General features: G+C 40.1%; 1 protein-coding gene across 3 annotated transcripts in view; it reads right to left on the bottom strand.

Annotated features, from left to right (window-relative positions):
- RPAP3 (RNA polymerase II associated protein 3) overlaps positions 1–12,476 on the bottom strand; it is a 49,594-nt gene that overhangs the window by 16,920 nt on the left and 20,198 nt on the right. For all 3 annotated transcript variants that reach the window (XM_077833778.1, XM_077833771.1, XM_077833785.1), the window contains exons 5-9: positions 9,917–10,044; positions 7,611–7,732; positions 7,099–7,169; positions 5,605–5,739; positions 518–645 (exon numbers count right to left, since the gene is read on the bottom strand). In XM_077833778.1, the coding sequence (XP_077689904.1) occupies positions 518–645; positions 5,605–5,739; positions 7,099–7,169; positions 7,611–7,732; positions 9,917–10,044 (584 nt within the window). The remainder of the gene's footprint in view (positions 1–517; positions 646–5,604; positions 5,740–7,098; positions 7,170–7,610; positions 7,733–9,916; positions 10,045–12,476) is intronic.

The following is a 12,476-nucleotide window of genomic DNA, read 5'->3' as shown; positions in this document are numbered from 1 at the left end:
GTATGCATCCGATGAAGTGAGCTGTAGCTCGCGAAAGCTTACGCTTAAATAAATTGGTTAGTCTCTAAGGTGCCACAAGTACTCTTTTTCTTTTTGCGAATACAGACTAACACGGCTGTTACTCTGAAACCTTTCTATCTTTTTGTCATACATAAACAGTATTGATCCCGGTCCTTTGAAGAGGTGAGTACAGTTGCACAGAACTTTAAAAGTAAGAAAAATAGGACTGGTCAAATTGTGAGACAATGATTCAAGTTTCATTGTGGTTTCAACCAAACCCCATTTTTCTCTCTTTCAAAATGTTTTCATTAAAAATTAATCACAAGACGACATATGCATATATTAACGGAGACATTGAAAAGAACAACTGAACATTTGTTTGAATATATTTTACACTGAATTCTAAGAAGAAGATAGAATGAATGGCAGTAATGGTTTGAATTTAAATGAAACGGATGTATCATTTTTTGTTCCCAATTTACAAAGAATAGAGAAGTATACACTTAACTCCACTTACTTTTGAATCTTTAGATAGGCCATAGCTCTGTTAGCTGGCAGAAGTGCATTGGTGCCATCTGCTGCTATACCACGTGTATAACATTCAATTGCTGCTTCATATTTTCCCTCTTTGAAATATCCATTTCCCTGATACATTTGAATGGAAAAATTGTATAATATTAAGGAAGTTCTGACAAACACTATACACTGGTGAGCATTTAAAAATACTAACAAGGTGAGTCACATTAATAAGTGATGCGCTTTAAAGTTTGCTAGGTTTGAGAAGTACTTTACTACATTAAATGGGAGACATTTTGTAGCCAGATGTCTACTTAGTTTTCATATTGAGAAATAACACACTGGAAAAACTGTCAAACATGGATTAACTTTTTAACCTTACCATTACTCAAATATTCTTCACAAAATTAATTTCTCACAACAGACCAGCGCCATTGTGTGAGATGATTATATTTAACAGAATACACACACACACACTCACACATATATATAAACAATAGAAAAATATATTTATTTTTCTATTGTTTATACGTGTGTGTATATATATATGTGTGTGTGTGTATATATGAGAATGTGATAAAAAGACCAAATGTCAATTGTTGATAAAATTTATCACTAACTCTATATGAAAAATAAATTGATGCAGCTTTATTTAGAAAATGTGACAAAAATACTGATGAAAAATAAGTATTATAACTTGCAGAATTTAAAAAAAAATGTTTTTCATTATGTTTCATATAGAAAGTTATTTAAAAAGAGTATAAACTTTTTCTTTTTTAAATGTCTGATGGGAGATTCCACTGACTCAGCCCTATTAAAAAAAGGACTCAATCATTGCTCAGATAAGGGTAGCGGTGTGCAGTTTATTCATCAGATCCCTGCTCTTTGGAAGAAGACTAGAAGATAATAATTTAGGAATAAAATAAAATCTAGAATCACAAATAATGCATGTGGCAAAACATTCTAATGCATTATGGTAGAAATCTACATCTATGATGCTTTTTTTTTTTTCCAGATAGTTATAGGACATCAGCTATAGAAAAGCTTACGGAGTTACTTCAAGATTATATGACTCCATATGACCCAACTATAACCTATAGTACCACCTGTTCCAGAATAAGTGAGAAGGAAGAAAACTTATAAGCACAGAGGAAAAACAAAAGTACACAGATTTCAGAGTAAGGAATCCTTAAAAATAGTCTATGACGGGGTGGCCAACCTGTGGCTCCGGAGCCATATGCAGCTTCTTCAGAGATTAATATGAGGCTCCTTGCATGGGTGCCAACTCTGGGGCTGGAGCTACAGGTGCTAACTTTCCAATGTGCTACAGGGTGCTCACTGCTCAAACCCTAGCTCTGCCCCAGCCCCCAGCCACACTCCACTCCTTCCCCCAAGGCTCCCGCCCCTTCCCCTGAGTCTGCTGCACCCTTGCTCCTCTTCCTCCACCGCCCCCCCGAGCCTCCTGCACACCACAAAATAGCTGATCGTGGCAGGTGGGAGGCGCAGGGATGGAGGGTTAGGTGCTGATTGGCTCTGCTGCTGGCGGGTGGGAGACACTGGAGGTAGTAGGGGGAGCTGACGGGGGGCTGTGGATATGTTACTGTGGCCCTTTGGCAATGCACACTGGTAAATTCTGGCTCCTTCTCAGGCTCAGGTTGCCCACCCTGGTCTATGACTTAGCTGTAAGAAAAGCCAAAAGATCCTCTTTCTCTATGTAGGCCCTCTAACTCATCATCTTCAGATCACAAAATGCTTTGTCAATGCACAATTCCTCCCCCTGACTATAGAAGTCTGTATCTCTAGTTATTATGGCTATTCTGAAAAAAATATACCTGGCACCACTGTTGCCTTGAAAAATGATGAAAAAGAGGCCATTTTAAAAAAGGCTCCTAATTATTTTATTCAGAGACAATCCTCCTTCCACCCTCTCACCCCACAATAAACCTAGAAGAAAAACCTAGAAGAAAAGAAAGTTAAGAGCCTCATTTCTGTGTATGACTCCAGCAACACAAGAAAGGCAGCATTTGCTGCAAGAGATAGAAGACAGGCAATTACTGCCTTTGTTTTTATCCAATTCTGCCTTCTTGCTGGAAGGAGAGGATAGTACAGTGGATAAGGGAGTCATTGTGGAGATTTTTTCTAGATGGCTCCAAAGAAGATATTCTCCATTTTCCTTCTTGGAGACCCTGAAAATGGCAGCAAGGAGGCACATCTTTAGTACTTTACAACCCAGCAAACAAAAAAAAGCCAAGTTCTATTCCAGGGCCAAATCTGCAGCTGCCTCCTAGTCTATGTACTTTAATGTTTCACCTCACCCTTAATCACTCCCCAAATTGCCTGAATATCCATGTGTTTCCCTTGTATTTATTGATTCATCCTCACAATTCCCCTATAAGTTACGGAAGTATTAACTCCATTTTACAGATAGGGAACGGAGTCACAGTAAAATTAAGTGACTTGTCCAAAGGCATTCTGTGGCAGAGCCAGGGACTGAACCCAGCTCTCTTACATCTTACTTCAGTTCCTCAATTTCAAGATCAAAACTTCAAAGGTTCACACACGCTGTTTTTCTCCAACTCTTCCATCTGCACCAGTGACCCCATCTTTTATCGCCTGATCCCCACTCTGACTTCCTCCTCTACCATTCTCCTCAATCTCTCTCTTTCCTCAGGTTCCTTCCCCTCACAAGCATAAGCCTGCTATGGTCTCCCTCATCCTAAAACACTCACTCTTGACCCTAACCTATCTTTCCACTTACCATTAGCCCTCAGCTTCTAAACTCATTGCTTTAAGTTCCTCTCTTTCAACTCCATCCTAGTTCTCTCTCCAATCTACCTCCATACAATTATCAAAGTTTCTAAAGAACTCATAACAGTAGTTGAAGGACCTCTACTCCATCTTCATCCTCCTTGATCAGTTGGCTGCTTTTTTAACAGCTGATCATATCCTGCTTCATGAAAGTGTTATTCCTTGCCTTCCTTTAGCATCTCCTTTGGTGGAAACACCTCATTCCTCCTGCTACAAAGATCCACTCTTTGACCATTTCTCTTCTTCCTCTGCATTCTCTGTCTGGATATTTTAAGCGCTCATATGATTTCACCTATGCTATTTATGTCAATTAGTAACAAGTGTACATTTACACTTCTGTCTCCATCCACCCTTGCCACTCAGTCCCTTTCTTTGACATCTCTTCATGGAAGTCTACTATCAACTTAAACTCAACTTGAGCAAAATGAAACTTATCTTCCCTCTAAACCCTCTTCACTCTGTCACTGTTGACATCACCATGATCCTGAGAGTTATGTAGGCCCAGAACCTTGGCGCCATCTTCAACTCTGCCCTCTCTCTAGCCCTCACAAAGCCTGGTCACGTCCAAATTTTCTTCCTCCCATACTATTTCCAAGATCTGGCTTTTTCTTGTTCTCCACACTACTAGAACCCTCTTCTTGGAACCTTGGCACCTATCTTCCCTACTGCCATCTTCTTCTTGCTGAGCTTCCCAGCATCCAATGCAGCCACTCCATTTGAAATGATGCTCTAAAATCTTCCTCCTGGTCCATTCCAATTACGTCTCCCTTCCCTCTTTGACTATCTCCTCTCAGGCAATCCAGGGCCCATCCACATGGAGAACCCCCTGCTCATCCCCCCCCTCATGCTGTAGTTATGCCCTCATGCCACCCAAAACTCCTGCTTGTGGTGGGATGGGCCTTCCACACAAGAAGCCCCTGCCACTACTACCTTTGATGACCCTCGTCCCCGTGTTCAGGCAGAATGGCTCTGCCCTGAATGAATGAGGAGTCAGCCCCCTTCCAACACCAGTCTAGCACATGATGGAACCATGCCTACAAATCCCTCAGCAATTCACAGAGTCCCCTGATGAGGTGGTGAAGGTGAGGCCCCTCAAAGCAGCAGGTTTCAGTATTAACCACCCTGTAAGATGAATGGGTAAATTCACAGCTCTTGGAACTATCATTTCAGACTGCAGGCAAACTCAGGCAGACATCACTCCATCAACACCACAATGTTTACATTCACAAGGCTTTCTTAATAACCTTGAGGGCTAGAAGCAGGGTTTGTTTTTTTTTTTAAGTCAAGGCTACAATTCAGACATTATTGTGGGACTCCAGGAGCCATGTCCCTAGGGTCATGTCCAGAGTGAATATGCCCTAATCCAGCCCTGTCTCCACTAACTCCTTCTTCAAGCATCATCAGATTAAAGTTTCTTGTCCTCACATTTAAAGTTTCTTGTCCTCACAATCCTCAGATTTCCATCCCTTTTTATTTATCTGCTCTTGTACATTATTGCATAACGCACTGCCCCTTCAATGATCCCATCCTTAATAACCTAATTATTAACTCCCGCAACACCTTCTTCCAAATCACCCCTTCAAGCGTGGAGGACCTTCCCCAAACTAGTCCAGAAAACTACTACTCTGTCCTCCAAATCCCACATCAAGACCCAGTTAGTGTGTCTTGTCAATAAGAAAATGCAAACTTATAATAAATAGGTAGGTAGGTGGCCCCTACAGTTTATTTGAATCTATTTTATTTCTTTGTTTATCACAATCAACTAACTGGGCACCACATGTTCCTGTCAGGGTTACCCACAACCTCCCGCATTCCCTGTTTGTTGTAACCACTTTGCCTCATTTCATCTTAGGCCCCAAATTTGCAATGGGGACTCCACTTGGGCACACTGGGGTCAACCTATGTGTAATACATCGCAGAATCAGGTTCTTAGATTGTAAGGTTTTTGGAGCGGGAATACACTTTTACTATGTATTAGTATATTGCCTCACATAAAGCTTAATGACATCTATCCCATTTGGGGTCTTCTGGTGCTACTTTAATACAAAAGCCACTCAACCATAATAAACAATGGGCACTAGCCAGATAAAATCCCACGTCACACCCTTAAAAAATACACACTTCGTACAGATGAACAAAGGAATGAAGTACAAAGATAAAAAAAGATACTATGTACTTTTGTTGTTCATACTTGCACAGTAAAATTATAGTATACTGTTACATATCTTGAGTAAATGTTTTGTTCATTTTCCGCTCATGTGTAAAGGTTATGTGATTTACCAAATCTTTCTCCGCAATAGCCTTCTGCTTGAGCTGCTGCTCTTCTATTTGCTTTTTTTCTTCTTCTGTTAATTCAAGCTTCTTTCCGACTTCTTCAGCTTCGTTTTGTTGTGAATTTTCTTTTGATGTTAGAGCCTGGGATATATAGCATCAGCAACATTATTCAATTCATTTTCTCGCTCTCTCTCTCTCACACACACCTTGTCTACATGGTGGCTTTGTCCACACCAGTCAGGAGTGTAAATTCTAATGTGCACTAACATGTCACTCACTAAGTTGACTAGGTATCTTTCAGTGTATGCCAGCAGGATGCACACAGGCCATTTAGTGTGCAACATGCTGGCACGCATTAGAATTTACGTCCCTTCTGGTGTGGACTAAGGCACCATGTAGACAAGTCTACAGACACACACAAAATCTTCTTCAACTGGAACACATCACAATTTGTAGTCTAATCAAAACTATCTTGGAAAGCATTTTATTTATTTTTAAGGAAGCTACTTTGTTATAACTTGGTTGCATACAATTTCTCACTGTTAGAAATAAAAACATTTAAAAGGGACTAGCTCTTTAAAAGGGACTAGAGCTCTTCATTGTGTTGAAGTGTCTACCTACCACATGCTTCCATCACAGCATCTCTGTGAAGCACAACTTTGATTTTTGTTAAAATATTTAGCAGAGAGCAGTAAAATTCCTATTCTGATGTTCCAGTTTCTGAAGCACAGTTGTAGCTTATTCCCAGCACTGTCTGTACAACATCAGCTCCATCTGGCAAATCATTTTCAAGTTCATTACAATGTTTAAAGGGTGAAGATTGGTTTTAAAAGTAACTTTTCCAAATGCTTCCAAAATAACAGGTGTATATTTTTGGACTCCGAGAAACTTGTATTTATCACAACTCATTATAATGTACATTCTCTCAGTATACTGCTTGCGTGGTGGATCTACCATAGACTTTAATCCACAGATTTTTGATCTCCTGCCATGATTACACCCACTCACCACGCTTCCAAACTACAAAAATTAGTCTGAGGCATAAGTAGAGTGCACTCAAGCATACGTTCAGCCAGAATTACTCTGTAGCTAACAGAACATGTAAAGTTCATCCACTTATATACAGTGCTACTATGTGACTTGTGCTGGACTGATCAGAAATATTTAAAAAAAAAAAACCAAACCAACAAAAAACACAAAAAGAAAGATATCAAAAACAGGTTATAAACATGACATAGTCAGAATATTGGTATCCTCTATTTTTTCCATCAAGATTTATATGGGTTAGTCCACTGTAGGTCAATGAGCTACCATTTCATTGATCAATGCTTATAAATTTGCAAGAAGTAGACTAAAAACTTCCTTAAAATCCTGGGGGGAAATATGCCATGTACTAAAACCATAAATATAAAATTAACAAACGGTTTTTTGACATCATGAATCAAGTTAAATATAAAAAAAGTGTTTATTAGACTTCTAGCAACGATTCATCTCTCTTACCTGATCGATTTTCTGGAGTTCATTTTTTCCTTCAAAGTTATCTGGATCCAGTTCTAAAACCTTTTCATAATCTAAACAGTAGACAGGACATCAAAATTACATATTTTTATATAACAACATTACAGGTGAGAAATTAGAAACTAGCATATTTAAGTATTACCAAAATGTGAACTAACAGCTTCTATCAAGTCATTTTGTGGTACTACAAAAAAACCTAGCTAGCTGGCTTAAGATGTCACACAGTTTACTATTCTAAGCCATTAAAAATCCTATTATTTCATATACTACTTGTAGCTACTCTTCTTATTTAGACTTACTATCCCTTTTCAACTTGCCAGATAAACTCAATCTGGCATCCCATTTGATTTCTTCTTGAAAATGGAAATCAAGAGTCCTTTATCAACAGGGATAAAAACAAAACAAATATCTACAAAAAGAAGCTTTAGTGTAGTAAGTGTATAAAATAGTTTGCATGTACAATAAGAATTGTTTAAAAAACCAAAACGACTAACCTTCTTTGGCCCCCTCAAGATTTTGCAAAGCAAAGCGAGCCGCTCCTCTCCTGGAATAAGCCTTTATATAATTCTTATTTAGTGCAAGTGCTAAATTGCAGTCAGATTCGGCAACAGAAAACCTATAACAATACTGGAAATTATTTATTTTGAATACAATTTAGATTAAAGAGAAACATTTACCCAAAGTATGACAAAACATTAGAGAGTCCATTTTGGGGGGATTCAGTGACATTAACCCGCTAAATAAAGATGATGCTAGAGGGGTGGTATTTGGCATTAGTTGTTGACAGGAACTCTGACTCTTCCTCAAAGTATTTTCAGCACTATTCTGATGGTAATCCCCTTTGGGAGTAAAAGGGCAAACAACAAACAACTGGGACTTTTCCTGACATCTGGAGGAGGCTAGAGCAATACCTGCTGCCCAGACTGAATTCCCAATAAACTGCCTGGATCATGCCCAGAAATGAGGTTTAGATCTCAGTTGAGGTACTTGATAAAAGGAGCATTAAGGGCTTGTCTTCATGAACACTTAGTTCACAACAAGCTGGGGTGTAAATCAACCCCAGACTAAACTGTTGTGCACTAAGTGTCCGTGCAGACACTGCTGCTGTGCACTAAATGTTGCCTAGTGAGCTTTAACCTAGCCTGCTTTGAAATGGGAGCAGACTGAAGTACGCTAGGGCAGCGCTACTCAAAGTGGTGGTCCACGGACTGGTGCCGGACCGCGACCCATTGGCTGACGGTCCGTGGTGCCTGGGACCCGAGGCAGCGCATTCTGCTCGCACCGGCTCCGCTCCGCTCCCCACGCACTGCCCCGACTCATGCTGGCTCAACCCTAGCTGTTGCAGCAGCAGATGCCAGCGATTCTGCTGCGGCTGTTGCCATTGCCCCCTGCCGCGGAGAGGGAGAGGCGCTGCACGAGCTGCAGTGTGTGTAATGTAGGTGTGTGTTTCCTGCATGTTATGCCATCCATTCATGCTGCCCCTCCAACCAGCCCCGAGCAGACAAAGCCCACGGACACACTAATGAGGAGAAGACTCATTCATCTCTGGCAATTTCTGGGGCTTGGCTGCCATCCCCTCTCTTTCCTCACCCCTCCACCCACTCCAAAAAAAAAAAAAAGTAGCCCCTTGATGCTGGAAGACAGTTGAGCGCAGGTTTGGGGAGAGGAGGATTAATTATTATTGTTGGTGGTGTTGCTCTGTGAAATCTGACAGCATCTGCACTGATCAGCGGAGCTGGTGGAGGAAAAAGACACTGCAGCAGGTTGTCAGGTGGGAGTGGATAAGCCCCCTAAAAAATGTCTGCCAACTTTTATTATATTCATTATATTGTTTCCGATATAAATTAATATTACTGCAAATGTTCAAATAATATTTTCTTGGATCGTAAATGAATAATAGTCATTTTATATGATCCACACAGACGCACAGCCTTTCAGTCGGTCTTCAATGTATTTAAATAGGAACATCTCTGTGAGTACGCCACACTAACATTCTTCACTGTATTAATTGGAATGGCAGTTTTTCTGATCTGATGTGCTACATGCCTATGCGAATACGATAATAATATGGCACAAATATGGTACCAGTCCCTGGCAAATATGGTATTGGTCCCTGGCACACTGGAAGAAGAATTGCTGGTCTGCCACATCAGACAGTTTGAGAAGCACTGTGCTAGGGAATTTAGCGTGTATGCTGCCACATACTAGAAATTACCATGTGCGCTTTAATCTATTCCCAAACAGGGCAGATTAAAGCATACTAGGAAACCGCTAATGTGCAGCACCAGGGTCCACATGGACACTTGGTGTGCGGCAGGCTAGTTACACCCCAGCTTGCTGCCATCTAAGTGTTTGTATACATGATCCCTAAGAAACAAATATTTTTTCCTTTTCTTTTTTACGATGCACTCCAATATAATAGGTGTGCAGGGTCTCTAGACACCACAGTGCCTCAGCAGTAGGGCGAAAAGCAATCTCCCTCTGCCAAAAATGGGAAGCCTTGGAAGCACTGTGAAAATTTGGGGCTATATTAGAGGGCAAAAAAGTGTCTTCACTCAAATACTCTACAACAGGGAGGTTGGGACTTCCAGTCTGAAGCTGTGGAGGCAGATTGAAACTGATAACTTCAGAAAAAGACACTTTCAATCCTGGCAAATCAAATTCTACCTCCAAAGCTGCAAGCTGGCTGAAAATGCACATAAACAGACCTGTGGATCTTAGCATGACAAGCAATATATTTATGACTACAATTCAAAGCAAAATAGTATTCCAAAGAAAAAAATTGGATAACAAGTCTTACTTTTTAATTCTAAAGAAAGCAGATGCTCTATTTGTGGGGAGGACAGGATTGTACGGATCAGCATTCATCCCCTTTGTGTAGCATTTTATTGCTTCATCATACTTTCCTTGCTGAAAGTACATATTGCCCTGTTTAAAAACAAAAACACCAGCAGCTTGTTGTCAATTTGTCACAGTACAGTGTTTTGCTGAAGTAACATTTTGTACTCACTTCAGTCTCTTAATTTGGTGGTGCAAAGAGAACAAGCATTTTATACTTTGGGTTAAACATTCCAGCTTAAAGTCTCCAAGCACTGCTATCATTAGTCTATTACTTACAAAACATGTATAAAATGTTTCTCACCTTCCTACAGTCAATAATTTTTATTATCCTTGTAATAAAAATTGTTTATTTTGTCCTAAACTATTATTTCAAGGTCATCCAGCTTGTTAAGACTAAATTTAATACAGACCACTGCTGCTTGAATTTCCGTAATTATTAAAATATCTTCATAGGTTACCAGTGAAAATCCAATCAAATATCACAGTATTTTAGCTTTCCAAGAAGGTTTATGATATCATGCCATAGTACCTTTTGTATTTTCCTTTTATGTTACAAGTTATTCTGAGGTCAGAATATTGGCTTGCCCAAGTATAATTTGGAAAAGAGATGGGGAAAAGGAACTTATTGTTTTGGAATTGTTTCCACGGTTATGGAAGCAGCTTTCTATTTGCATTCAGAAAAGTCAGTCTGGGTTAGATTTTAAAGCAACATTTAAGACACAATTGACACCACTTTGAATGCAGACGCACCCTGAGAGGTAATATTTTCTACATTAATGTGTTTTCTGCCAAAAATACTCCAATAATAATTTACGTATCATGTTAAAACAAAATTTGCTACAAAAATAATAGTAGTACAGGAAATAAGCCAATGTAAAATCTTGTGATGAATATTTGTCCAGTCCATCAGTCAAGATGAACTGTCCCAATCTATAATGGGAGAACAAAGTGTCCCGCAAATAAAAACAGTGATCATAAGGTTAACTTATAAATGAGAGAGACTAAGATAATACAGGACAGTGTATAAGAGAAATTCAGAAGTAATGGTTCTTATTTTTTCAGATGGTTGGATCTAGGACAGTTGTGGGAACACAATCTCTAGGAAGGAAGACAACAGACCCATCACACTTTTTTACTCTTAACAGCCTGCTGCCGCCTCACAAGATTACCAAATCTGCAAGCTACAGAGCCCAGGGATCAGTTGCTGTACGAGGCACCAGACTCATACAGGTAAGCTGGAAGCTCAGAATTGAGAGACAGTGAATCAAAAACTTATACTTCATAAAAGAAACGGAAAGGTCAGAAGATCGACAACAGGATATGAAGACTTTCAAGTCCAGCCAAGGTTGATAGTGACAAAGAGTTAGTACCACCTGAATTCTGTGCAGTCATATATAGTGAGTTGGTGTTCCCACCTCAAATCCTGAGGAGCAGATAAACAAATGGAGAAAAAAAAAGATTCCCATCAGAACTGGCACCCTTCTTCGAAGTCAACAGAAGATAAAACCTATGGACAAAGATTGAACTACTCTCTCACTCCTAGATTTAGCTACTTTAGGTCCAGGATGAGAATTGCTGGCAAGGTGGTGGAGGAAGGGGAGACAGAACAGTATTTCTATAGCTGTGCTATATCTAAGATAGGGAGGTTCAGTCTCAACAACCTAGCCCCTTTAACAAGCAGAAAGTTGACTTAAATGCTGTGCAAAGATCAGAAGGGAATCTTCTCACTCAGAAGAATATAAGGAATCGTGGGCCTTGGCAAAATGAAGACGACATACATCCTAGCTGAAATTGGAGGGGAGAGAGAAAAGAATGGTTACTTAACCTACAGCAACTGTGGTTCTTTGAGACTGTGTTGTCCACTCAGATTCTGCTTCTGGTGTGCATGTGTCCCATGCATGTGAGATCAGATCCTTTCAGCCGCATCCATTGGGACCATATCTGTGCCTTAGATACCTTTGTGATGTTCCCACCCACCCAAGGACATCAAAAGGCAGAATGGGCTCAATGATCCCTAAAAGGAAACTTGATATTGCTTGTCAGCTTTTTTGGAATTAGGTGCCATTGGTGCTTGGGTCTACTACAAGATTTTAACTGTTCTAACAAGCCTTCATTAATGGGCATGGTAAGGCTACTTGAAGACATGAAAGAGTACAGGATACCTAGTAGTTTGTGTGGATTTTCCTATACTACCTCTACCAGAATTTCTAACATATCTGCTGTGTGCCTTAAAAGCTCTCAGAAGATCCTGAAATCATCTATCTATCTAGGAGAAGAAGTGAAGAGAAGGAATTGCTGTTTAGAATAAGTGTTCTTCCTTCTCCAGCTGCTATTCTTCATTGTCATGGTCTTGTTGTCGCAGACTGTGAGACTGTACTAACTGACCCTGCTGAGTAAATCTATGGGGTCTTGTAGGAGAGAGAGATATAACTACAGAGCAGGAGAAGAGTGAGGATAAGGGCAGCACAAGGTGTCCTGGAATTACACAGGAGTGGAGGCCATGGGGGTGAAGCCACAAA

This window comes from Eretmochelys imbricata, chromosome 1 (assembly GCF_965152235.1).
Source record: "Eretmochelys imbricata isolate rEreImb1 chromosome 1, rEreImb1.hap1, whole genome shotgun sequence".
NCBI lineage: Eukaryota > Metazoa > Chordata > Testudines > Cheloniidae > Eretmochelys > Eretmochelys imbricata.
This window is presented reverse-complemented; position numbering and strand designations above follow the sequence as displayed.